Raw genomic sequence first — 27,052 nt, forward strand, 5'->3', positions numbered from 1 at the left:
ACTGTAGTGTTTAGTAATGTTTTCAGTTAAAACTTTTGGTTCAGTGGTTCTTCCTATATATTTTTAAAAAAACTACAGTATTTAAGGAAAACGAAGCATAATTTTTAATGTTAAGTGAATAGCTCTGGGAAAGAGATTTTAAAAAGAAGACAATAAAAATGTTTCCACTTGTGTGATTTTCTAAAGTCCCATATTATTGATGCATTGCTCTTATTTGATGAGCTTTGCGACAGGGTTATATGGTGAAAGAGTGTTCGTTTGTTGAAAAGAATGAAATGTTGCTGAGCATTCTTTTTGTTAGTTTAATAAGATAGGCTAATGTGATTTCCTCAAATTCTAGTACTCACGTGAATGATATAAGTTTCCATGAAGGGCACTTTGAATGCAGTTTCTATGTGCTAAATGGATTAGCTTGCAAGCCATAAAGATGATTCTGACCTCGATTGAACAAAATAGGCTCAACTGTTGTTCAGTTACAATATTTGATGAAGTTTAATTGATCAACTAATTTAGTTCTTCAGTTTGTGAATTTTTGAAAGAAAATGTTAGCAACAATAACTTTTACAAAGTCTGCCGACATTTGAATTTTAAAATAAAACACTGAGGCACATCCAAATTTGGAATTTAAATGCTCTGACGTTTTTATGTTTAAAATAGTGTCGGCAAGCTTTTGTATATTCTAGTGATTTTTATCTTGCCCATTTCATCTGAATGGGTTTTAGGAGGAGTAGTGGTACTGATGAAACAAGTCTAGATGGTTTGAATTTATGATGTTAATTGTGAATTATTATGCCTAACATTCATAACTTATTAGTGGTTGATGTCGACTTGATATTTTTCCTTCCTACAATGTAAGTAAGAACCAGTAGAATCTCATTCTTGCAAAACTTGAATCCTAAATAATTTCCAATTTTGGAAAATCTCAGTTTTAGAATATTACTGGATTGAGGTATTACAAGTAAATTCCCCAAAATTTCTGTCAAATTTCAGTCTGCATTTTTCATGAAGATCAGTTATTCACTCAGATAGTTCACTGTTTTGATATAGTGCCATTTGTTTCAAGAAGCAACATTGGTCATTGGATCCCAAACCGTTCTTACTTGTTCCCTTTGCCACAAGGATGAGAAGCTACTTAATAAACTTGACTTTCTTTTAGTAACCAGACCAGTATTGGTTGCTCTAAAGTTAACTGCATCTGTACGTGCACCTGCATACTAACCCATGTTAACTACGTGCATTTGACTTCCACACCACACTTTTGTATCTTGACATTGAAATGGAGAATCACAAAGAGACTCTCACTTTTTTTGCATGTTTGAACCATATCTTGGGTGTATCTTTGAAATTCAAAAAAGATGGGGAAAATTAAATTTGTCTGAATAAATTGGTAAGGGAGTTTTGTGTATCATGCAATTAAAAGGTGAAATTTAGTTTTTTGTTTTCCCTTTTGTAACATTTTTTGTCAAACCTAAACTTCTGCAGAATTGTGGTGCAAAATGTATTAAAAAAAATCTCTTTTGTTTCTGCAAATATTTGTTAACGTGCCACATGTGGTTAGGCCCACCCACAGCACAACTGTAAAAAGTGCCACAAAAGTGGCAGAGATGGGTAATTCTGTACTGTTGCATTTCAAGTGGGGTAATGCTCCAATAGTGCAGATTGCAGCATCTGGCTGAGTCAAAAAATATTTGCAAAAACATTTCGCTGCATTGAGAATTCTGGACCATAATTCTGTTTGGCTTTCAGCATGTTCACCTAACTCCATCATAGTTTTCCCATTCCCTCCCCCCGTGTTTTCTTCATAACTTTAGTTCTTTTGTTTACATTCAATTTGAATTTTGGGTTTAATTTTAATTTTGGTTGTTTTGGGGCATTTTGGTTTTTTTTTAAAGGATGCAGACTCTGATAGTGGGGATGACTCAGACAGGAGATCTTGTGAAGAGAGTTGGCGATTGATAATCTCCCTGCGAGAAAAGCTGCCCCCCAGCAAGCTGCAAACCATTGTAAAAAGGTGTGGCCTGCCCAGCAGTGGGAAAAAACACGAACAGATCAAGGTTTACCAGATTCCCAAGCGACGTAAAATTACCAAAGATCCCAAATGGGTGACGTTCTCAGACCTTAAAATCCAGGCCGTGAAGGAAATTTGTTATGAGGTGGCTTTGAATGACTTCAGGCACTCTAGGCAGGAGATTGAGGCACTGGCGATTGTTAAAATGAAGGAGCTCTGTGCTGCCTATGGGAAGAAGGATCCCAATGAGAGAGAATCTTGGCGAGCTGTTGCAAGGGATGTGTGGGATACAGTGGGTGTTGGAGAGGAGCGAATTGAAGACATCCCTTCCACTGTGAAAACGCCCAGTGATGTGGACGTCCTCAAGTGCCATGTGGATAAATTGGAAAATATATTGCAAGAGGTGAAAAAGCAGAACAACACAAAGGAAGAAGAAATTAAGATTCTGCGAAACAAAATGCTGCAGATGGAGAAAGTTTTACCACTGATGGATGCTCAAGACCAGCCTGAGAAATCCTCCTCCTGGGAGAAATGCAGGGAGAATGAAGATACAAAGCACAAAAGCGAGCAGAGCATTGGTGATGCCAGAGACGAGGATCAACTGAGCAAGGAAGAGCGCGTCTCAAAGCTTATGAACGAGGATCCAGAATTCCGGCGTGGCCGTTTGCGATGGATGCGGCTGGAGCAGATCCGATTTAAGAACCTACAGCAGCAGGAGATCACGAAGCAGCTGAGGAGGCAGGGAGCGCCGCACAGATTTATCCCACCCGAAGACCGCAAACTGCGGTTTCCCTTCAAAAGTAACCCCAGCCACAGAAACTCCTGGAGTCCCGGGACCCACATCATCATCACTGACAAGGAGGCCGTGGAATTTGTGGTTGAAAAGGATTCAAAGGAAGAGAGTGACACCGAGGAAGTTGCGAATGAAAAGAAAGAGCGTGACCTGCATCAGCCATGGCGTCAGTACGGGTCGGGCAGAGGGTACAACCAAGGCCAACACAGCCAGCAGTACCAGAGGAATGAGCAACAAGCCCGCTGGCGCAGCAACTCGTTTAACAATGGACAGCACCGTGGCTTGCGTCGACATGCATCGAACTCGACCGAATCATTGCCATCCTCTGATTTCCGCCGAACACCAGAATCTTCCATCCACCTTCAGCGACGTATCCATCAACAGCCTTGCCACTATAATGGTGGCTCCTCAGAAAATAGTTTCCACGCAGTTGAATACTTGAGAACTGACAGACCATACCACCACCATTTCACTCCCCCTCCGCGAATGCGCCGACAATACTCAGATCCAAATCTAAAATCACGGGAAACAACTGTGTAGATAATCACTGAAACATGCCCCTCACCCCCACCCACTCCCCAGACTCTCCCAAGCCACCCCCCTCACTGCAGCTCCACCCTAAACAAACACCCCCCAAGAGCTTCCAACTTGCTTTAGCTGCCAATGTGTTAGGCCACCAATCTTCCGACATCATTTAGAATTCAAACCGTGCACTGAGCAAATCTTCGTTGATTACAAATTTTTGGAAAATGAAAACAGAGATCTGCCACACACCTATTGATATTTGGTCAGCTAGTCACAACGCACAAACATTTTTGCTTTTTTGAAAGCTGACAGTCTAATTAAGATGAACTAAAATTTGGCAATGGTTTTCAACATTTGCCAATTGGTCTGTACACCTATCTATCTTTATTTCAAAATCCCATTTTTCCCGTTTTATCTCAGTTGAGAGCTGAGCAAAAGACTTCAGTATCTTTTGTCAATTGTCAAAATATTTGCCAAACTGACAAATCAGTAAACATCAAATCCTTGAATAAATGGACACATCTTAATTTTGCCTTTCTCTGTCTCCACTGAAAGCCTTTTTTGTCCATTAAACTCCTTTTCAGGATTGTTTCACTGTGTCAGATTGACTTTGAGACTTTTTTCAAATTTAAATTAAAAAAAAATTTAGACATGCAGCACGGCAACAGGTCCTTTTAGCCCCAAAGCTCGTGCTGCTCAATTACACCCAAATGACCTGCAACCCCGTTTTGAACGGTGGGAGGAAACCGAACCCCCTGGGAAAAACCCATGCAGACATGGGGAATGTGCAAACACCTGACAGACAGCACGGGATTTGAATCTTAGTCCCAATTGCTGGCACTCTAACAGCGTTGTGCCAACTGCTACGCTAACCATTTCTATAAGTTTGCTCTTGTAGGTCCAAATTGAACTTAAATTTTGGAATGAAAATCCAAAAGTTGCCATTCTTGTGCTTTTTAAAAAAATTTGTGGTGTTATCATTTTTTTTGTGTGGGGCATCATTGTCGACAGCTGCTGGATTTTTAGAGTTCACGTCGGTCCAATCAAATTGTGCTGAGTATTCTTTGTATTTTGGGCCTTTAGAGTTATGCATATTTGTTGACAATAGGTCAAAGTTCTTGTCATAATTGAAGGAATATAATAACAATATGTTTATGTATTTGAGATTAAAAACTTTAAAGGTTTTTTTAACTCCTCAGAGAAATATCTTTGTAAGCATCTATCACAGACCATTTGCAATTTCAAAAATGCATCAAGTACAATATGGTTTCAAGATTTTTCTTTGATATGTAGTCTGGTTAACAGAGGGGTATAGAATAAAATTCTGATAATCCAGCAACCCTGTGATTTGGATCATGGTGGTGAAACTGACTTTGCGGATGATTGGATGCAATTAAACAAGAAAGTCTGCAGATGTTGGGGTTGAGTGGAATACCCAAATGTGCTGAAGAAACCCAGTAGATCCTTCAGAGTCCATAGGACGTAAGGGTAACCAATGTTTTGTGCCTGACCCTTTGTCAGGTATATAGGATGTTACTTCTAGTGACATCCATACAAGCATTTATTTCAGTGTTTTTACATGTAACATGGAAGTCTATAGCACAGCATGCGATGTTATGCCTACCTGTATGTTCCTACCAAAAAAAGAGCTAAGCCCTTCCTACCTCAACCCTCTATTTTTCTTTCATCCATGTGCCTGACTGAGTCTTTTAAATGTTCCTAATGTTTCAGCCTCCACCACCACCCCTGGCAAGACATTCTAGGCACCCACAACTTTCTGTGCATGTGTGTGTGTATATATAAAAAGTTTTTTTATATATTTAAAAACTTACCCCTGCTGTCTTCCTTGAACTTTGCTCCCTTTGTACAGATATCCTCTGATGTTTGCTATTCCTGCCCTAGAAAGAGGCTCTGGCTGTCTACCATATCTATTCCTCTCAGAATCTTGTAGACTTCCATTAAGTCACTTCCCATTCTTCTTCGCTCCCAGCTCTGCTAACCTTGTCTGATAACTTATTTTTCAATCCAGACAACATCCTGGTAAATCTCCTCTGCACTCTCTCCTTCATGTAATGAGGTGACGAGAACTGAACACAAGTGTGGTCTCACTGGAGATTTGTAGAGTTGCAACATAACCTCTCAAACTCAATCTCTTGACTAATGAAGCCCAACATCCCGTAGGCCTTCTTAATTATCTTTTCAACTTGCGTGACAGCCTTGAGAGATATATAGATTTTGACCCTAAGGTCCCTTTGTTCTTCCACGCTGTTAAGTATCCAACCATTAACCCTGTATTCAGTCTTCAGGTTTGACCTTCCAAAATGCATCACCTCACATACTTATTCGGATTTAACTCTATCTGACTTTTCTGCCCAATTCTGCATCTTGTCTATATCCTTTTGTAACCCAGCCCAACATTCAACACTATTATCTGCAAACTTAATGACCCATACTTCCACTTCATAAAAATCACAAAGAGCAGGGGTCCTAGAATAGATCCCTTTGAACTCCACTAGTCACTGACTCCCAGGGGGGATAATTCCCGTCCACTACCAACTTTCGAAAGACAAGGTAATTCTGTATCCACACAGCCAAGATTCCATAGATCTCATGACTTTCTGAATATGGGGAACTTTATGGTGTATATGGATTTTAGTAAGGCATTTAACATCTACCACCCTATCTTCATCAATGTCTTTGTTACCTCCTCAAAAGAATTTTGAGGGTCATGAGGCACGTCCTTCCCCCCAAAGCCATTCTGACTATCCCTGAGCAGACTGGACTTCTCCAAATACTCATAAATCCTATCCTTAAGAATCATTTCCAAGAGTTTTCACACCATGGACGCAAGACTCACTATCTATTATTCCCAGGGTTCTCTATAGTTCCTTTTTAAACAAGGACACCGCATTTGTCATTCTCCAATCTTCCAGCCTGTCCTCAGTGGCCAAGGAGGATGCAAAGACCATCGCCAATGTCCCAGCCATCTCTTTTTCTTTTCTCAAAGCAACCTGGGGTATATCTTGTCTGGCCCCAGGGGCTTATCAATCTTATTGTTTTTAATAAGATCCAGTACTTCCTCTTTCATAATCTCAACATAGTCCAGCACACAAGCTTGTTCTATTCAGTCTTCACCTTGATCAAGGTCCTTCTCTGGTGAATACTGAAGCAAAGTATACATTTAGGACTTCCCCAACCTCCTCCGTCTCCAGGCACATGTGGCCTCATTTATCCTTAACCTTCATTCTCATCATCCTTCTGTTCTCCACATAGTTAAATAATAAATTTTCCAGTGAATGCAATGAGCTTCAAGGGAATGGGAAGTGGAAAAGTGCTACAGACTCCAGCCACAAAGCTCTCCATACTCCTGATCCCTGTCTGCTGTGGACCTGGTGTGCACTCTGGAGTCCTGGCTCATATTCTGGATGATGAAGCATCTAGATATCTGAACAATTGGATGCTGTATTATTGGAGTCTTATTCTATTGCTTTTCAGAATTTAGTTTTGTCCACCCTTATTCATGAAGATTAAATGATTTTTGAGTTTGACAACATAGTTCAAGATAGCATTTTAAAGACCTTGCATTTTTTTGGTCTGTGACTCCATGAAAACCTTCAAAGGGGAAATTTTGAGAGGACAGAATTTGTATCTTCCTGTCAGGATAAAAGGCAAGGTTAGAAGGTATAGAGAACCTTGGTTTTCGAGGGATATTGGAGATCTGGTTTGGAAGAAGAGAGAGGTGAACAACGATTATAGCCAATGGGGTACTTGAGAAGTATAAAAAATGCAAGGAAAACCTCAAGAAATAAATCAGGAAGGAAAAAGACATGAGGATGCTTTGGTGTTAATGTGAAGGAAAGTCCTGAGGGTTTCTACAGGTACATTAAGAGCAAAAGGATTGTAAGGGACAAAATTGGTCCCCTTGAAGATCAGAGTGGTTGGCTTTGTATGGAGCCGAAAGAGATGGGGGAAGATCTGAAATGTTTTTGTTCATCAGTATTCATTCAGAAAAAGGGCACAGAGTCGTGGGAAGTAAGGAAAACAAGCAGTGAGGTCATGGAACCTACACAGATTAAAGAGAAGGACATGGTTACTGTCTTAAAGCAAATAAGGGTGCATAAATCCCCAAGGACTGAATAGATATTCCCTCAGGCCTTGAGGGAAGCAAATGCAGAAATTGCAGGGGCTCTGGCAGAAATATTTAAAATACCCTTTAGTCACGTATGTGGTGCCAGAGGAATTGGAGGGTAGTTCACGTTGATTCATTGTTTAAATAAAGGCTCTAAAAGTAATCCTGGAAATTATAGGCTAGTAAGCCTGACGTCAGTGGTAGGTAAAGTATTTGAAGGTGTTCTAAGAGATCAAATATACAATTATTTGAAAAGCCAGAAACTGATTAGGGATAATCAACATGGCTTTGTGCGTGGTAGGTCATGTTTAACTAATCTTGAGTTTTTTGAGGCAGTTACCAGAAAAGTTGACAAAAGAAACCCTTTGACAAGATCCCTCATGGGAAATTAGTCAGGAATGTTCTCGCACTCGGTATTCATGGTGAAGTAATGAACTGGATTCGATAATGCTTGTACGTGAGAAGTTAGAGAGTATTGGTAGAAGGTGGCTTCTCAGACAGGAGGCCTGTGACCAGTGGTGTGCCTCAGGGATCAGTGGTGTGAGTCATGTATATTAATGATCTGGATGATAATGTGGTAAATTGAATGTAAGTTTGCAGATGACACGAAGTTTGGAGGTGTTGTGGACAGCAAAGAAGATTTACAAAGAAGGTTCTGAACCAGCTGGTAAAATGGGCTCAAACATACACAGTAAATGGGCACTGAGGAGTGCAGTAGACAGAAGGATCTGGGAATACAAATAGATAATTTTCTGAAAGTGGATATGGTTTTAGAGAGAGCTTTTGGCATATTGGCCTTCATAAATCAAAATGTTGAATATTGGAGTTGGGAAGTTATGTTAAAGCTGTACCAGACATTGGTGAGGCCATATTTGGAGTATTGTGTGCAGTTTTGGTCACTGAACTACAGGAAAGATATCAATAAGATGGAAAGAATGCATAGAAGATTTACTAGAATGTTGCCTCAACTTTAGGAATTGAGTTACTGGGAAAGGTTAAACGGGTTAGAACTTGATTCCCTGGAGCGTAGAAGAATGAGGGGAGATTTGATGAAGGTATATAAAATTATGAGAGAGGTACAGTACATATCGATAGGCTTTTTCCACAAACCAGAGTTCATGGATGAAGGGTGAAAGGGGAAGAGAGTAGAGGGAAATGAGGAGGAATTTCTGTACAACAGAGTAGTGAGAATGTGGAAAGAGCTTCCAGCTGAAGTGATAAGTGTGGGCTCAATTTTTAAATTTAAGAAGAGTTTGGACAGGTACATGGATGGGAGAGGTATGCTGGGTGCAAGTTATTGGGACTAGGAGAAAAAATTGGTTTGGCACAGACTGGAAGGGACAAGGAGGCCTGTTTCTGGATTGTAATTGTTCTATGGTTCTAAGAGGCTGTCAGAAAGGAACTAGTAATGTTCCTTCCCCACCTTCATTCAGAACATTGTGCTCATAACACATTCTGTTGTTTTATTTTGGTCTGAACTTTTGACTTTCCTACCACTTTAGGATAGAAATACTGGAAGTACTATCTCCTTTATTTAATTTATTTTGGAATGATCTGATTAAATGTTCCAGCAGTATTTGAATTTCAAATTTTGGAACATTTTTAAAAAGTAGACTTCCCTAAACGTAGGAACTTTTATTTCCTACCAATACAAATTATTCCAGTTCTTGGCACTTCATCTTTTGACATCTTGGTATTCTTTGAAGATAAAACTGTATCCCAAAATATGCAAAGAATGCTTTCAAAACCTTGAAAAAATTCAGATCTGGCATTTTTAGGATTCCACTCTGAAGAATGCTAGTTTGATCATGAACTTTCTTTTCAAATCAGTTTTCTGAAGCTTGTGGAACCTTTTCTAGGTCATGTTTTAATCATACAAACATATCATTTTGATTAAATCAGTTAATTTTTGATCGAGGGTTAGGAATAATATTAATGATCAAGATATGTTAGACTCCGAATGGAAGAATTTAATTTTTGATTTGGTTCAATTGAAGTTATGCAAAGGGTACTTTTGAAAAGCTTCCTTAAATTTAATTTTCTTAATAAGCATGTTATCATTTCTGTAAGTATACATATAATTAGTTTAATTGATATACACCTTAGCTTATATCTAATTTCTGGCTTGATTCATTTTAAATATCATTCAAATATTAATCTTTTATGCTGTAGAAATTTTGAATTGTTTTTTGCTTTTGCTTTTGCAATTTATCATTGTTCAAAAGAGGTTTAATAAATCTTCATTTTGCAATCAGTTGGTCTGATTGAGATAATTAACTTCCAAAGAACTGACTGTTCTAACAAAATAATCCTGACTAGATAAAGACATAATTGGAAATTATTTTCTCAACATTCATTCTCAATTATTTTTGAATAACTTCTTGCTGGTGAACGGAAATTATCAAGAGATTACATCCAGGATAATGGCATTTTCATAGATTACTTGGTGAACTTTGGACAGCTGCTATAATGTAGAGTTTTACATTGTTGTTTACAGTCAATGCATAATGAATTGTGATTTTTCAATCTTGATACTGTGTGGGAGAGTGTAGCCTCATTTAACTAGCTTAGTAAAGTGTTGACTGTCCTTCAATTCATATGCACTCTGAAAAGTGCAGGGTTTTAAGAGCATAAAATGCCACAGTGCCTCCAAAGCTACTGACTGATTGGTGGCTTATCAATATTGTTTTTCCAATAAGATATGGGTTTTTTTTTAAAAAGTCCCATTTTCAAGCATTACTTTTACTGTTTGCAGGAAATGATGCATGTGGCGAGTATTGTTTCTGTGATTAGCTGTTGTTTAAAATTGCCTCTGTTCTAAAACAATGCCAACCGATTTTAAGGAAATGATGCTCAACTGTTTTCTTGTTGTGAGAGAGGGGATACTTCCCCCTCCTGAGGATGGTTCATTGTATGCTTTTAAATGGGTCTTTGTAGACATCCTTGCATCACAATAAAGGTTTTTTTTAAAGTGTGCTTTAAGAATTCAATGAGGGTAACAGTGTATCCAGGTTGTTATGAGTAAGTCTAATAATATTGTAATTTTTTTTCAAACTTTGCAAACCCAATGACTGATCTGACTGATGCCCTTCCCTGAAGCATCTTTTATTTGCTGTTTCTAACAATTGTACTCTAAATGTGCTCAATTCAGACCATCGGGAACTGTTTTAAGGGTTTCAGTTAAATAAAGTGCTCAATTTTCATGTTTGCATTACTTGTCTCGATAAAGTGCTATTAATCTTTATAGGTGTGACAATAAAGGAACTTTTTGCACTGCTGGGCTTGAACCTTGGTGATCTTATTCTATATTGGCCTGGTATTGCTGAATAATTGAGAAAACCTAACAAAAAATGAGTGGATGGTTTGAGAATCTAACTTCAATATGTTTTTCATGTTTTCCCCATTCATCTTGGATTAAATTTAATCATTTTCAATGTTCCCAAAATGTTTTAAATGACCATATGATGTTTTTTGAGAGAAGATGTTTTGCCATTTTGACATCTCGCATGATAATGGTGCAAGAGTTAGGGTTTCACATTGTGTACAAAAAGGAGTGTGATGTCTTTCTTGCCATTGAAGACTTCCTTTTAAAAAAAGTAATTTATTTTCCTTTGAGACATTTTATTTCCATTTGAATTTTGAGCTTGAGTTCAGTAATTAAGACAATTGAACAGAAAAATAAAAAAACCAGAGGCCTTTGAATTTGCACACCTGTATTCTGAAATAGCTCCTTAGTGTTTTTGAATTTGGCTGAAATCGTTGAAAAGTTGACAAACTTGGTGTAAGAGCCCTGCGTTTAATTTTACGCGAATGTGGTCACACACTGGTGGATCTTTTTGTCGATGTCATTCATAGAGCTCGAGCCAACAGTGTGGTCCAAATTCCTCCTCATTTCTTTTCAAGGTAGAATGGTCTTTGCTGGCTATTTCATACAATCTTGCTTCCTGTCTTCTATCCATGTTAACATATGATGCTTGTGTAGGATTGTAAATTCAAATTACCAAGTGTCTTTTGAAACTTCATATGCAGTACATCTCCATAGCAAAGCATCCTCAAAATTCTCTCGCACTTGTTAAACACTATTTCTCTTATCTAAAGCATATTAACTCTGTTTAACATGATGATTTTTTATATGCCTCTTGACATTATCCTCAATAATAGCATCAAGCACTTTCCAATCTACTGATAACAGACGTCCCTAAAAGCAATAAAAAAAATTGGTCATGTGACTGAAATTGGCAGTGTTGCTACTTACTGAAGCATACTATTTATTGAAGAACTTTGTTTTTTTCTAAGTTGCCCTAACCTCCAAACATAACTTAGCCTTTGCAGGGAAATCCAGAGGTAGGAAGACTTCAAGGACTTGGTTTTAAAAAAATGTGATCATACAGTTTTATAAATTTAAAAGAGATCTTTCATGGGATGGACAAGCTGGTGTCTGAAGGCCATCACCTGCCCTTGAAATGGTGGTGGTAAGCAACAAATGTAGGTTGAAGATTCTCCCACGTGGCTGTTTGTGGTGAATTCCATGCAGGAAAAGAGCAGAAGCAGCAACCTGTTCCCTTGGGTGGCTTGCAGAAGTTCTTGTTCTCCAGTCCATGCTGCTCCTTTTCCTCATGTCCACCATCTAAAGGCTCAGTGCAGGAATTGACAGGATGTTATGCAGCTGAGCTCAACTCCATCCAAGATCAAGCAGCTTCACTCTATCCAAGACAAAACAGCCCACAGGGTCGCAATCCTCCATCGAAAGCATGTTTTCATTGGTGAAAGATGATGCCCATGTATTGTTTTAACTTACCTTCCTCCACACCATGCCCTGCACTTTGTCTTGTCATACTAGATCTAGCACTCTTTCTGTAACACTTCACCCGATATTACACTACCTGCTGAATTAAAGCATGAGGTAACATGCCTGGATAACGGGCACAACAGTTTTTCACAGTATCTCGGTACATGTGACAATAAACAATTCAATTTAATACACCCTCTCCAGCTTTGGCGTCACGTTGACATCTATAGAATGAATGGCAGTAACTCTCCAAAGCTTCAGCAGCTGCTCCCAAACCTATGGCCTTACAACTCGGATCCCTTCAATAGTGCATTGGAATCCTGCGAGTTTCACTCAGGGTCCTAACCTCACTCTTCACTGAAATTGTTTTTGTTGCATTTCTGCCAAGTGTAGTGAGACGGTTCTTCTGAAAGTAATCTTGCAGGTAATCTCTAGTATTCATTCAGCTGTGTAAAGAGCACAATTTACAGAGGAGAGTGTTGCAATGAAAGGGAAGATCAATGTGTGCCAAGCAAGGGCAGCAAGAGGGCACTGTTGGGTTTCAGCACATCACTCGCCTCCATCTTGTGAAGCACCCAACCAACTGACACTGGGAGAACCTACACCCGTGTTTCAATAAGACTTCTCACCACCATTGTCTGAGGAACCTAGGGATGGGGATTAAGTGCTGGCTGGCCTTGCTCGGAACACTCATACTGGGTAAATAACTAAAAAATTCTACCTAAGATGCAATTGCAATGTTTAAATTCGTTATCAGTTTGTTTTTGTAATCTTGGTTTGTGAAAACACTGACTTTTGACTAGTAGTAAATGGGCATGGGTTCCAACGCCTTACTGAAGTAAATGAGTTGAACGTCCCGTTTTGGGTTTCTATAATATTAGCAGCTCACAAAGTGAGATTTCATCATCTTTGGCACCAGCTTTGAGGTGTTGCCGTCAGTCACGTGAGATGATACTTGAAAGGAATGACCTTTTCCTGGGTACATGCCTTGATCTAGCATCTGCATGTATTTTAGTTTGAGGTTTCAAAATCCTCCACCAGCAATCCACTGTTGGGCTCAGTCTTTTAAATTAACGGAAGTCACATTAGTCTTGGATCAGTTTTCATCAGAAATATGACACAGTTTGTGTCGTGGTTATTACAGCACCAGCAAACCAGGGTTTGAATCCGCCATTGTCCATAAGGAGTTTGTACATTAATCTTCTCCCTGCTCCAGTTTCCTCCCACGTTCCAAAGACGGACAGAGTTTGGTAGGTTCATTGGTCACGTGGGTATAATTAGGTTGTCTTGATGGCCGAGAGGGCCTGTTAATGTGCTAGGTCTTTAAAGTACATTTTTTTAACATGCATGGATTTTTAATTTTTCACATTGATTTTTTTTTCTCTCGAACTGTATTTCTTTTGACCTCCTGAGGTAGAAATTTTTGTGACATTACTATTACTGCCATGGTTTGTAATTGTTAATGAACACAAAATGAAGAACTAATGAAGCAACTGCAAAGATTATTTAAGATTACTGCCTCGAATGTAATGATGAGAGATTGGTATTAATTGCTTGATTAGATCGCTGCATCAGTCACACCCCCGTTCCCAGAAAAGCTAATTTGGTGCAAAGCGGATGTTCAGATGTCATGTGGTATTGCAATGTGATTATTGATTGGTTGTGATAATTTCCCATCATACTGTTGAAGATGATCATGCCTTTTTCAAGCATTTTTATGATACTCCAGGAGAGAAATAAATTTACTCAGAGAAAAGTGCTGATATACGATTTGGAAGATCCTGTATTTTATTTAATTTAAACTTTGTAGAGGTTATTTTCCAATCCTGCCCTTCTTCGTTCCAAGCAGAAGGAAGGGAGGGAAAACCCACACAAAGAAGATCGGCACTCAACTTTTTAAGCTCATATAACTTTCTTTTTAAAATGTTTATATTAATTTAATCGATAGAAATATAACATGCATGTATTGTTTAGATATTATACAACTTTTATATAATGCCATAGAGAATGAGTCACATATCAATTATACATTGTCATGTAATTCTCGAAAATTGTGCAAAATCCTTCTGAGAATTTCACCTTGTATTCTAATATTGAGTCATACATTGTGATTATCTAAATAGACCAATCTCTTCTAGTTGTAGAAAAGACAAAAATTAGAATGAAAGAAAAAAGGAAGAAAAGAAAACCCCGCACTAATCTAACCCTTCCTACTAAACACAGTCACCAGCAAATAAATTGTAAAGAATTGAGTATCGCTCTCAGACAGACCTTTATAACTTGAAGCAAGCATTTAATTATTTAGAACATGAGCAGAAATAGGCTTTTTGGCCCATCGAGTCTGCCTCACCATTTAATCATTTTTCCACTAAGCCCCACTGCCTGACCTTCACCCCTTAACCTTTGATGCCCTGGCTAAGCAAAAACTTATCAATCTCTGCCTTAAATACACACAATGACCTGGCCTCCACAACTGCCTATGGTAACAAATTCCACAAATTTACCACCATCTGGCTGAAGATGTTCTTCCACATCTTTGTTCGAACCAGATGCCCTTCAATCTTGAATTTGTGCCCTCTTGTTCGAGACTCTCCCACCCTGGGAAACAAATGTAACCTCAAACATTGATAGCAGATGCAAATATGATGCATTCAATAAAGAATTGGAATATTTTGTTCTGCTTTTTAAAATGAAGAAAGTGACTGATGAATATAATCTGGCAAAATGTACATTGGGCTGGGATTGAAAGCAATGAGCAGCAGCCCATCATTAGATTTCACAGCCTTGGTCAAATGGAAACTTGTTGTCTATCTGCTTTTGTCTTTTCTTCTACACCTCTTCTGTCTTCATTACCAGGACTATGAAAGTAAGCTAGAAGCTTTACAGAAGCAAGTGGAAACTCGTTCACTGGCTGCAGAAGCAACTGAAGAAGAAGAGGAGGAGGAGGAAGAAGAGGAAGGTGATGTAGATGTGATTGTTTGTTTAAAAATTGCTCCTTCAATAATTTGTCAATGAATTCCATTGATTTTATGTGGATGATAATTGCTTGTAAGGCACAACTGTCATACGTTCATAGAACATTGCAACACAGAAACAGGCCCTTCAGCCCTTCTAGTCTGTACCAAGCTCTTATTCTGCCATGTCCCACTGACTTCCTTCCACCCAGTCTGTAGCCTTTCATGCTCCTCCCATCTATGTACCTGACCAAATTTTTGTTAAATGTTAAAATTGAGCCCACATTCATCACTTCAGCTGTAGCTCGTTCCACACACCATCACTCTCTCCTCCCCCCCGCCCCCCCCATAATTTTAAATCTCCGCTTGAGGAAAAAGAAGCACAACTGTTCTTTGGGGAAATTGCTAACCTGGTTGCTTAAATATTCTGAGCAAGATTCAAGGACAAGTGTTAGCTGGGCCTTTGCTTGGTGGGGCTGTATCACTATCCATTCATCAACCCACTTCAATTCCTGGAAAAAAAAATTCTCATACTAGGGATTTGATCTTTGGGGAACAGTGTGTGGCAGAATTTGCTTCATGAAAGCCTGAATAGCTTTCGAGTGGCGTTAACTGTCAGACTATCCAATGTTGTATTTTCTGAATAATAAATGAAACTTCGGTTATTTTGGAGTTTGACGTCAATTGGTTGGAACGAAATGTCGTATTAATGTCTGATTTGTGATTGTATAAACTGTTACTGATGCATTTCTAATTGTCTTTGTAGTGCACTGGACCCAACGTGACTATGAACTGGCTGAATGGGCTTTCAGGAAGTGGAAGCATCATCAGTTTACATCGCTGCGGGACTTGCTTTGGGGAAACGCCGTCTACCTGAAGGAGGCCAATGCTATTAGTGTTGAGCTGAAGAAGAAGGTACAGCACAACTTGTAGGCAGAGCTGGCCACTGTTGTCTCTCTCCAGTTGGGAAGGTGGGGTGAGCTGTTGTCTTGGCAACTGCAGAGCTTGCTTGCTGTTGCTGAGAGTTTGAAGGCCACGTGGACATTTACATATAGTCCAGACTAAGTAAATATAGAACATCAAGCCCCCAAGCAGCATAAATGAAACAAATGACATCTCATATTCTATCTGGGCACCCTCCAACCAGACTTCTCTGGTTTCTGTTGGACAACCCCCAATCTTTCATCCCCTATCCCTTTGACTCCTCTTTCTAACTCTGCATTCATAGGGCTACCTCCCTCCCCTGATCAATTCTCAGCTTTTCATGTCCTCCCATGGCCTTGAGGTTGTTGGCCTGTGCTCCTTTCCCTGCCCCTTCTTCCTCCCTTTACCTTTTTATTCAGGCACCTGCCTGCTTTTTGCTCACACCTTGACAAAGGGCTCAGGCCTGAAACATTGGTTATATGTCCTTGCCTCCTATAGACACTGCACTTCCTACTGAGTTTCTCCAGCATTTTTGTGCATTAAGTACAATCACAACATCTTGTTTCACAAAATGGAGGGGTTCAATGGCAATCCAGCAGTTTCTAGGTCACTTTTTGTTTTTTTAATCCATAATTTATTAAATTGTATTTTGTGGGCAGCCTAGTGGTTCGAACAATGCTGACCTGGGTTCAAATCCGCCACTATCTGTAAGGAGTTTGTAGTTCTCCCCAGGAGTGCGAGGTTTTCTTTGGATGCTCTGGCTTCCTCCCACATTCCAAAGGTGTACATGGCTAGTAAGTTCATTGGTCACAATGGTGTATTTGGGCAACGTGGGCTGGAAGGGCCTGTTACTGTCCTGTCTCTCTAAATTGGTTTAAAAATAAATCCCCACCTCTGAAGTGGTTTGATCTTCTCTCTCTGTTCAAGCCTTTGGATTAGTTATCTGATAGTTCAGCTGCAATGGTTCTTTTCCCATATTTAATTTCCTCATAACACTTTTTTTTACAATTTTTTAATTTTTCACACTATAAACCATATTGACCAAGAAACATACAGACATTTTTCTTCTTAAATATATAGTGTCGTTTTCTCCACCTTTTTCCTCCCTCCCTCACTCCCTTCCCCATTTATTTGAAATTCAATCTATAAGATACATTAAACCCGTTAAACAATGTTGTCACTTAATAAAAATAAACAAGAAATTTTACTGAGTCAGTTCTTTTCGTTATCTTCTCCTTCTGTCATTTTAGGTGGTGGAAGTCCATGGTAGGATTTCTCTATTGTGTTTCATGTATGGCTCCCATATTTGTTCGAATATTGTAATGTTATTTCTTAAATTATATGTTATTTTTTCTAATGGAATACATTTATTCATTTCTATATACCATTGTTGTATTCTCAAGTTGTCTTCTAATTTCCAGGTTGACATAATACATTTTTTTGCTACAGCTAGGGCTATCATAACAAATCTTTTTTGTGCTCCATCCAAATCGAGTCCAAATTCTTTGTTTCTTATATTACTTAGGAGGAAGATCTCTGGGTTTTTTGGTATATTGCTTTTTGTGATTTTATTTAATATCTGGTTTAGATCTTCCCAAAATTTTTCCACTCTCTCACATGTCCAAATTGCATGAATTGTTGTTCCCGTTTCCTTTTTACAGCGAAAACATCTGTCTGATACTGTTGGGTCCCATTTATTTAACTTTTGAGGTATGATGTATAGCCTGTGTATCCAGTTATATTATATCATACATAACCTTGTGTTTATTGTATTTCTAATAGTTCCGGAGCATAGCTTCTCCCATGTTTCATTCTTTATCTTTATGTTTAGATCTTGTTCCCATTTTTGTTGAGGTTTACCGTTTGTTTCCTCGTTCTCCTTTTCTTGCAGTTTGATGTACATGTTTGTTACAAATTTTTAAATTATCATTGTGTCTGTAATCACATATTCAAAATTGCTTCCTTCTGGTAACCTCAGACTGTTTCCCAATTTGTCCTTCAAGTAGGTTTTCAGTTGGTAGTATGCAAACATTGTATCGTGAGTTATATTATACTTATCCTTCATTTGTTCAAAGGATAATCATTTATTTCCCGAAAAACAATTTTCTATTCTTTTGATCCCTTTTCTCTCCCATTCTCTAAAGGAAAGGTTATCTGTTGTGAAAGGGATTAGCTGATTTTGCGTCAATATTAGTTTTGGTAGTTGATAATTTGTTTTATTCCTTTCTACATGAATCTTCTTCCTAATGTTGAGCAGATGATGCAATACCGGTGAATTTCTATGTTGCATCAATTTTTCATCCCATTTATATAGTATATTTTCAGGTATCTTCTCCCCTATTTTATCTAGTTCTATTCTGGTCCAATCTGGTTTTTCCCTTGTTTGATAAAAATCTGATAGGTATCTTAATTGTGCGGCTCTATAATAATTCTTAAAGTTTGGTAGTTGTAAGCCTCCTTGTTTGTACCATTCTGTTAATTTATCTAGAGCTATCCTCGGTTTCCCCCCTTTCCATAAGAATTTCCTTATTATTTTCTTTAACTCCTTGAAGAATTTCTCTCTTAGGTGTATTGGTAATGACTGAAATAGGTATTGTATCCTTGGGAAAATATTCATTTTAATACAGTTTATCCTTCCTATCAGTGTTAGTGGTAAGTCTTTCCAATGCTCTAAGTCGTCTTGTAATTTTTTCATTAATGGATGGTAATTGAATTTATATAGATGGCCGAGGTTTTTATTTAGTTGTATACCTAGGTATCGCATTGCTTATGTTTGCCATCTAAATGGCGATTCTTTCTTAAACTTTGTGAAATCCTCATTATTCATCGGCATTGCTTCACTTTTATTTGCGTTGATCTTGTACCCCGATACTTCTCCATGTTCCTTCAATTTCCTATGTAATTCTTTTATTGATATTTCTGGTTCTGTTAAGTATATTATAACGTCATCTGCAAATAGACTGATTTTATATTCCTTCTCTTTTATTTTTATCCCTCTTATTTCTGTTCTTATCAGTTCTGCTAGTGGTTCTATAGCTAAGGCGAACAGTGAGGGAGATAGTGGACATCCCTGCCTTGTTGATCTGCTTAAGTTGAATTGTTTTGATATATATCCATTTACTGTCACTTTCACCAATGGCCCCTTATATAATGCTTTAATCCAATTAATATATTTCTCTGGTAGGCTGAATTTTTGTAGTACTTTGAATAAATAATTCCATTCTACTCTGTCAAAGGCCTTCTCTGCGTCTAAAGCAACCGCTACTGTTAGAATTTTATTTCCTTCTACTGTATGAATTAAGTTAATAAATTTACAGATATTGTCTGTTGTTCGTCTTTTTTTAATGAACCCAGTTTGGTCTCGATTTACTATTTTTGGTACATAGTCGGCCAATCTGTTTGCTAATAGTTTAGCTATTATCTTATAATCTGTGTTAAGTAGAGATATTGGTCTATATGATGCTGGAGCAAGTGGATCTTTCCCTTTCTTTGGTATTACTGTAATTATTGCTGTTTTGCATGAATCTGGTATGCTTTGTGTTTTATCAATCTGGTTGATTACTTCCAGGAGGGGAGGAATTAATAAGTCTTTAAATGTTTTATAGAATTCTATTGGGAATCCATCCTCTCCTGATGTTTTATTGTTCGGTAGTCTTTTTAATATCTCCAGTAATTCTTCTATTTCACATGGTTTTATTAATTTATTTTGCTCCTCTGTTTGCAATTTCGGTAGTTCAATTTTAGTTAGAAATTCATCTATTTTGTCTTCTTTCCCTTCGTTTTCAGTTTGATATAGTTGCTCGTAGAATTCCCTGAAGTTTTCATTGATCTCCGTTGGATTATATGTAATTTGTTTGTCCTTTTTCCTTAATGCCAATACCATTCTTTTAGTTTGTTCTGTCTTAAGCTGCCACGCTAGAATTTTGTGCGTTTTTTCTCCTAGTTCATAATATTTCTGTTTTGTCTTCATTATGTTCTTCTCCACCTTATATGTTTGTTGTGTTTCATATTTTTTTTTAATCTGCCAATTCTCTTCTTTTAGTTGTATCTTCCTTCATTGCTAATTCTTTTTCTATATTTGCTATTTCCCTTTCCAACTGTCTGTTTCCCGATTGTAGTCCTTCTTCATCTTAGTTACATAACTTATTATTTGCCCTCTGATGAATGCTTTCATTGCATCCCGTAGTATAAACTTATCTTTCACTGATTCTGTATTTATTTCAAAGTACATTTTAATTTGTCGTTCAATGAATTCTCTAAAATCCTGTCTTTTAAGTAGCATGGAGTTTAATCTCCATCTATACATTCTTGGTGGGATGTCCTCTAGCTCTACTGCAAATAATAGGGGTGAGTGGTCCGATAATAGTCTAGCTTTATATTCCGTTTTCCTAACTCTCCCTTGAATGTGGGCTGATAACAGGAATAGGTCTATCCTTGAGTATGTTTTATGTCTACCCGAATAACATGAATATTCCTTTTTTTTTGGATGTTGTTTCCTCCATATATCCAAAAGTTGCATTTCTTTCATCGATTTAATTATAAATTTGGTTACTTTGTTCTTTCTGTTAGTTTTTTTTTCCAGTTTTATCCATGTTTGAATCCAAATTAAGGTTAAAATCCCCTCCTATTAGTATGTTCCCTTGCGTGTCTGCTATCTTCAAAAAGATATCTTGCATAAATTTTTGATCTTCTTCATTAGGTGAATATACATTGAGTAAATTCCAAAATTCTGAATATATCTGACATTTTATCATTACATATCTCCCTGCTGGATCTATTATTTCCTCTTCTATTTTGATTGGTACATTTTTATTGATTAATATAGCTACTCCTCTGGCTTTTGAATTTATATGATGCTGCTGTTACATGTCCTATCCAATCTCTCTTTAATTTCTTGTGTTCCACTTCAGTTAGATGTGTTTCTTGTACGAATGCTATATCAATTTTTTCTTTTTTCAGTAAATTTAACAGTTTCTTCCTTTTGATTTGGTTATGTATTCCATTAATATTTAAAGTCATATAGTTCAACACAGCCATTTCATACTTTGTTTATCTTTCCTTTCCTCATCACCACCTTTCCTTCTTATCCATTTCTGCTTTCTTTTTTTGAACACATTATAAGACAACATTTCTAAAACATAAAATATTTCCACTATTCTCATATCTAAAATTCTTTTAACCCCAATAGTCCCTCCCCTTTCTGAGTTGCCCTTTGTCCCTTGTCGGGCAACCACATCTCCCCTCTCCATTTGGATTTGCGAATTCACTCGCAAGCGTCAACTGATTTCGCAGTGACTGTAATTCTTCCCCACCCAGCCCCCCCAGAAAAGATTTTAATCTTCATATATAACGGTCACTCTCTTAATTCCCTCCTTACTTCCTTCCTTCCCTTTCTTTCCCTTCTTAGTTCTTACCTATACTCTATTTTTTATATATACACATATATATACATACACACATACATATAGTTTGTTGTCATTTTTGTTATTGTTACATCTCTTCATCTCTCTGTCTGTTTTGTAGTTGTTCTGCAAATTTTCGTGCTTCTTCCGGATCCGAGAATAGTTTGCTTTGCTGCCCCGGAATAACTATTTTAAGTACCGCTGGGTATTTTAACATAAATTTATAACCTTTTTTCCATAAGGTCGTTTTTGCTGCATTGAACTCCTTCCTCTTCTTCAGGAGTTCAAAACTTATATCTGGATAGAAAAAAATTTTTTGCGCACTTTTTTTTGGCTCCGTGAGCCATTTTTGTAGTCCCGAGTTCGGGGCTTCCACTGACCTCGGAGCGGGCCTCTCTCTCCATGGCGGCCTTCCTCGTACCGGTAAGGCCTTCACCTTCCTCCTCCGACGTCCTTCCTTCTTCCTTTCTTCCCGTTGTTTTTGGTTTTTCTTTCTTCGCTGCCATTTTCTCCACACTTTCACTTTGTTGTGATTTCTATGTTTGTGCCTTTGTTTTTTCTCTATTTTTTTTTAACTTTTCTGGAGAGGGCTGGAGTTCCCATACCGGCCACTACTCCATCACGTGACTCCTGACCCTCATAACACTTTAAGATCTTTTGTGATCTTCCAAATATGATTTTTTTTAAATTAAAGGAATTCCACCTGAAAAGGCTTCTCAGGATGCCAACTTCAGCCTACAACTGGGAGCACAGGACATGTGCAGTCAGATTGAGCTATACCTGTATAGAATGTAATCTCAAGACCAAGTTTACTTGTTCCATTAAGAAAAAAATGTTCTTTACACCAGGTGAAGGAATTGTCTAGTATAAATGTGTCCTAATTTTAGTCATAGAACATTGAACATTCCACACAGTACTTACCATTCAGCCCACAATGTTATGCTGACCTATGTAAATATACTTCACAACAGTCCATCACACCAATAACCTGTTATTTTTCTTTCATGGCACTCATGTAGAGTAGGGAATAAAAAATTCATTTCAGCAATCAATTACTTGAAAGCATTAGAGACAAATGAAGCTAGTTTTTATTTTTCAGAAGCAAGGCACTCTTTTAAGAGAATTGTGTCCATCAGTCCAAATCAGTATCTGAATATTGTTTCAGAAAATTGAGTATTATTTGGACTCAATGTTATTTGAGGTTTGGTCTAATAAGCGGTTTGAGAATGGACATAACTGATTTGTAAGTGATAATTTTCATCGCACTGATTTGTGCATTCCATTATTCATTGAATTTTGATGTAGAATTTATATAGTTTGGAGGTTAATTGTGGTATTTGGGTGGCACGGGCTCGTCGATCAATAGGTCCAGTTATCGTACTATATATTAAATTTAATTTAAATGTTTTCTAGAATCCAATGATAATCTTACCCTGAGCTTTTGTTTGGTTGTTTTTTTTCTCTTCCTGCACCCTGCATTCAGGTACAGTTCCAATTTGTTCTGCTCACTGACACGCTCTATTCTCCACTTCCCCCTGAATTACTCCCACCTGAGGCGGAATTGGATCGGGAAGTCCGACTATTCCCGAGGACTGTGGTTGCTGTGGAAGTGCAGGATCTGAAGAATGGTGCCACGCATTATTGGTCTTTGGAGAAACTCAAGTAAGTATGTGGGATCATTAAAGCACAGAAAACATGCCCTTCGACCCTTCCAGTCTGTAACGTATTATTATTCTGCCTAGTCCCACTGACCTGCAGCCAATCTCCTCCCATTCATGTACCTGTACAAATTTTTCTTGAATGTTGAAATTAATCCCGCATTCACCACTTCAGCTGGCAGCTCATTCCATGGTCCATCGCTTTCTGTGTGAAGAAATTCCCCCATACCTCCTAAACTCTATGGTTCTAAACTTTTCCCCTTTCACCCTTAACCCATGTCCTCTGATTTGTTTCCTGCCTCACCTCAGTGGGGAAAAAGCCGACTTGCATTTACTCTATTTATGCCCCTCATAATTTTACAAATGGCTTCACTATTTTCCTAGCCTTCTGTTTTGATGATGAAATCCATGTGTGTCTGCACAAAACTGGTGAAAGTTTCAAGAAGGCAAGAGGAGGAGAGTGAGGTGATTTAATCAAATGGGTCTCATCTGTTTATTTGTCAAGGGGTGATGTTGAAATGGTGAGATAGAGCAGAAGTATTTGTCATCACAACAGATTTTATTTTTTAAATAAAAGAGCAAGGTTCAATTGAGACCGAGACAAGATGGTGGACTGGGTGAGGTGGCCACTGCTACTGAATCTGTGGTTGTGGGATGACAGTCAACCTGGGGAGGTCCATGCTGCAAGTAGATGTTAACATCTGTCTGTGTGTGGGTGGGGCAGAGTAATGGTTGTGAAAAAGGTTGAGGTGGGTGGGCCCTGGCACCGACTCTGAAAATGTGGCCTCCAGCTTTAATAAGCTGTGCCCATTTCTTTCCAGTTAAAGCAGCTCAACTTCCACTCTCCACTACCCCACTGCTCACTGTCACAAGACTCTGCAAAGCCACAAGCTCAAAATCTGCTGTCCAATATGAATCCTAAATGGGTTTGGCCACTGGAAGCTCCTTTGTTCTCTTCAATAGACTTTAATACAATCAGTAAAATGTGCTTTGGCCCATGGCCAGCTGCCTCAGTCAGGAGCTCACAGGGAAAACACAGCAAGAAGTTAAAACACTCAGCACGTAATCAGGGAGCTTCAAGCACCATAGAGACGGTGTTATTCGGGCTGAGTGCAGATGAGCTGAATGTGAGAACACCAAGTACCTGTGCTGCGTGCCAGAACCTTCGAGTAGCACTCAATCTCAAGGACCATTGCAATGCCGAAGAGTGCTCTTCCTCATTTTAACTCTAATTAGTTGTTTTACTGTAAATCATCTTTGATACTCATTCCAAACAATTTGTGTTCTAGAAATGTTGTATTTGACTTTTACCAAATGGAGTATTAGAAAAATACTGTACTGTTCTGTAATCACAGTGTGAAAAATATTGCACACTGCTGAGATCTTTTTCTCTCTCTTTTTTTTTCACTCTTTCTTCCTCTCTCTCTCTTTCTCTCTCTTCCTCCCTCTCCCTCTCTTCCTCTCCCTCTCTTCCTCTCCCTCTCTTCCTCTCTCTCTCTTCCTCTCCCTCTCTTCCTCTCCCTCTCTTCCTCTCCCTCTCTTCCTCTCCCTCTCTTCCTCTCCCTCTCTTCCTCTCCCTCTCTTCCTCTCCCTCTCTTCCTCTCCCTCTCTTCCTCTCCCTCTCTTCCTCTCCCTCTCTTCCTCTCCCTCTCTTCCTCTCCCCCTCTTCCTCTCCCCCGCTTCCTCTCCCCCTCGCTTCCTCTCCCCCTCGCTTCCTCTCCCCCTCGCTTCCTCTCCCCCTCGCTTCCTCTCCCCCTCGCTTCCTCTCCCCCTCGCTTCCTCTCCCCCTCGCTTCCTCTCCCCCTCGCTTCCTCTCCCCCTCGCTTCCTCTCCCCCTCGCTTCCTCTCCCCCTCGCTTCCTCTCCCCCTCGCTTCCTCTCCCCCTCGCTTCCTCTCCCCCTCGCTTCCTCTCCCCCTCGCTTCCTCTCCCCCTCGCTTCCTCTCCCCCTCGCTTCCTCTCCCCCTCGCTTCCTCTCCCCCTCGCTTCCTCTCCCCCTCGCTTCCTCTCCCCCTCGCTTCCTCTCCCCCTCGCTTCCTCTCCCCCTCGCTTCCTCTCCCCCTCGCTTCCTCTCCCCCTCGCTTCCTCTCCCCCTCGCTTCCTCTCCCCCTCGCTTCCTCTCCCCCTCGCTTCCTCTCCCCCTCGCTTCCTCTCCCCCTCGCTTCCTCTCCCCCTCGCTTCCTCTCCCCCTCGCTTCCTCTCCCCCTCGCTTCCTCTCCCCCTCGCTTCCTCTCCCCCTCGCTTCCTCTCCCCCTCGCTTCCTCTCCCCCTCGCTTCCTCTCCCCCTCGCTTCCTCTCCCCCTCGCTTCCTCTCTCTTTCTCGCACTCGTGCTCCCTCACTCTTTCATCTGCTTACCTTCCTTGCTGCTCCCCTCACCTCTACCCACTTACCGCTTATCTTGATTCAGCATATACATGTCATAATCCTTTCCTGTACTTTACCTGGCTCGTCAATTGTGCCCCTTTTTTGAGCTCCAAGGAATCATCCATTACCACGTGGTGTGTTATTACAATCCATGAAATGCTTTGTAAAGTCTGGTAAAATGTTTGCTGCTGTTTGATTCTTGTCTCTGTTTTCTCAACTTGACTCCTCTTTGCTGTCTATTTTGTGAGAGAATCAAAGACAAAATTTTTAAGTCCAATATCTGTCCTCTGATGCTCAGGGCTGAAGTTAGTTATCTGTCTGCAGTGGTGCGGTCACCTCTCTACCACTGTTTCTGGCTCCAAGTCCCGCTCTAGACCTTTAGGAAATAAATATCAGGTGACCCTCAAATGCAGCAATGACAGAGTCCATTGTGGTTTTGTTCTGAAGTCTTCCAGAGAATTAATTCCTCCCCAGTGTCCTGGGTGAAAATTTCCCACACTGAATGTTATGAAAACACAATATCCGATTTTGTTTTTGGCTGTTCGCTCTATACAAAATGGCCACTGCAATTTCCCCGTTACATTGTCAACATCACTGCGAAGTGCATTGGAGCCATGAAAGAGATGGGGAAGGTACCACAGAAATGTGTTTCTGTCTCTGGGTTGTACACCATCTTGCGCAATCATTGAACAAAATGTTGTCCTCTGTTATGGTTTTCCATTGTATCTATTTTTTGAGCTAGTAGTTCTTGTGTCTCTTTAGTTTTTTTATTAGATTTCTCCAATTTCTTTTTTAAGTCTTCTACCTCCATTTCTGCTGCTACTGCCCGCTCTTCCATCTTGTCCATTTTTTTTCCCATTTCTGTTAAGGTCATCTCCATTTTAATTATTTTCTCCTCTGTGTTGTTTATTCTTTTTCTTAAATCCTTAAATTCCTGTGTTTGCCATTCTTTAAATGATTCCATGTATCCTCTAATAAGAGCAAGTATATCCTTTACCTTGCCTCTCTTTTCTTCTTCTATTTCACCATACTCTTCCTCTTCTTCTTCCTCTGGGTTGACCATCTGTTGTTTCTTTGGTGCCCTTTCCTCCTCTTCTATCTTGTTTCTATTGTCTTCTGTGGTCTCTTCTTGCTGCAGGTGTTCTGCAGCTGTCGTTGCCGGCTGTGGAGATCGACTCCCCAGCTGGTCCCCCCTCCCGTCGGTGTGTTTTTTTTCATTCGCATCGCGCATGCGCGAAACTTCGCGCATGCGCGGTTGCGCACTTTTACTCGGCTCTGCGAGCCATTTTTGTAGTCCATTATTTACCGACCTGAGGGAGCGGGTTTCTCTCTCCGCAGCGGGCCTCTTCGGACAGGTAAGGCCTTCACCTTTTCCCTCCTTTGTCTTCTCTTCCTCTCTTCTTACCGTTGCTTTCGACTTTTCTTTTTTTGTCGCCATCTTCTTTCCACCTTTATACTCACTTTTCTGTAACTTTTATTTCTGTGCCTTTGTGTTTTCTCTTGTTTT

The 27,052-nt window shown here is 39.4% G+C and overlaps 1 protein-coding gene across 14 annotated transcripts in view; it reads left to right on the forward strand.

Moving 5' to 3' along the window:
• Positions 1-27,052, forward strand: part of kif1b (kinesin family member 1B) — a 222,730-nt gene that overhangs the window by 130,268 nt on the left and 65,410 nt on the right. For 12 of the 14 annotated variants that reach the window (XM_069918462.1, XM_069918463.1, XM_069918464.1 and 9 more), the window contains 3 exons: positions 15,101-15,203; positions 15,965-16,113; positions 23,008-23,186. In XM_069918462.1, the coding sequence (XP_069774563.1) occupies positions 15,101-15,203; positions 15,965-16,113; positions 23,008-23,186 (431 nt within the window). Of the gene's footprint in view, positions 1-1,892; positions 10,734-15,100; positions 15,204-15,964; positions 16,114-23,007; positions 23,187-27,052 lie in introns of those variants that run through there. The other 2 variants (XM_069918476.1, XM_069918472.1) reach the window with 1 other exon arrangement.

The sequence above is a fragment of the Narcine bancroftii genome, chromosome 2, assembly GCF_036971445.1.
Source record: "Narcine bancroftii isolate sNarBan1 chromosome 2, sNarBan1.hap1, whole genome shotgun sequence".
NCBI classification, from domain to species: domain Eukaryota; kingdom Metazoa; phylum Chordata; class Chondrichthyes; order Torpediniformes; family Narcinidae; genus Narcine; species Narcine bancroftii.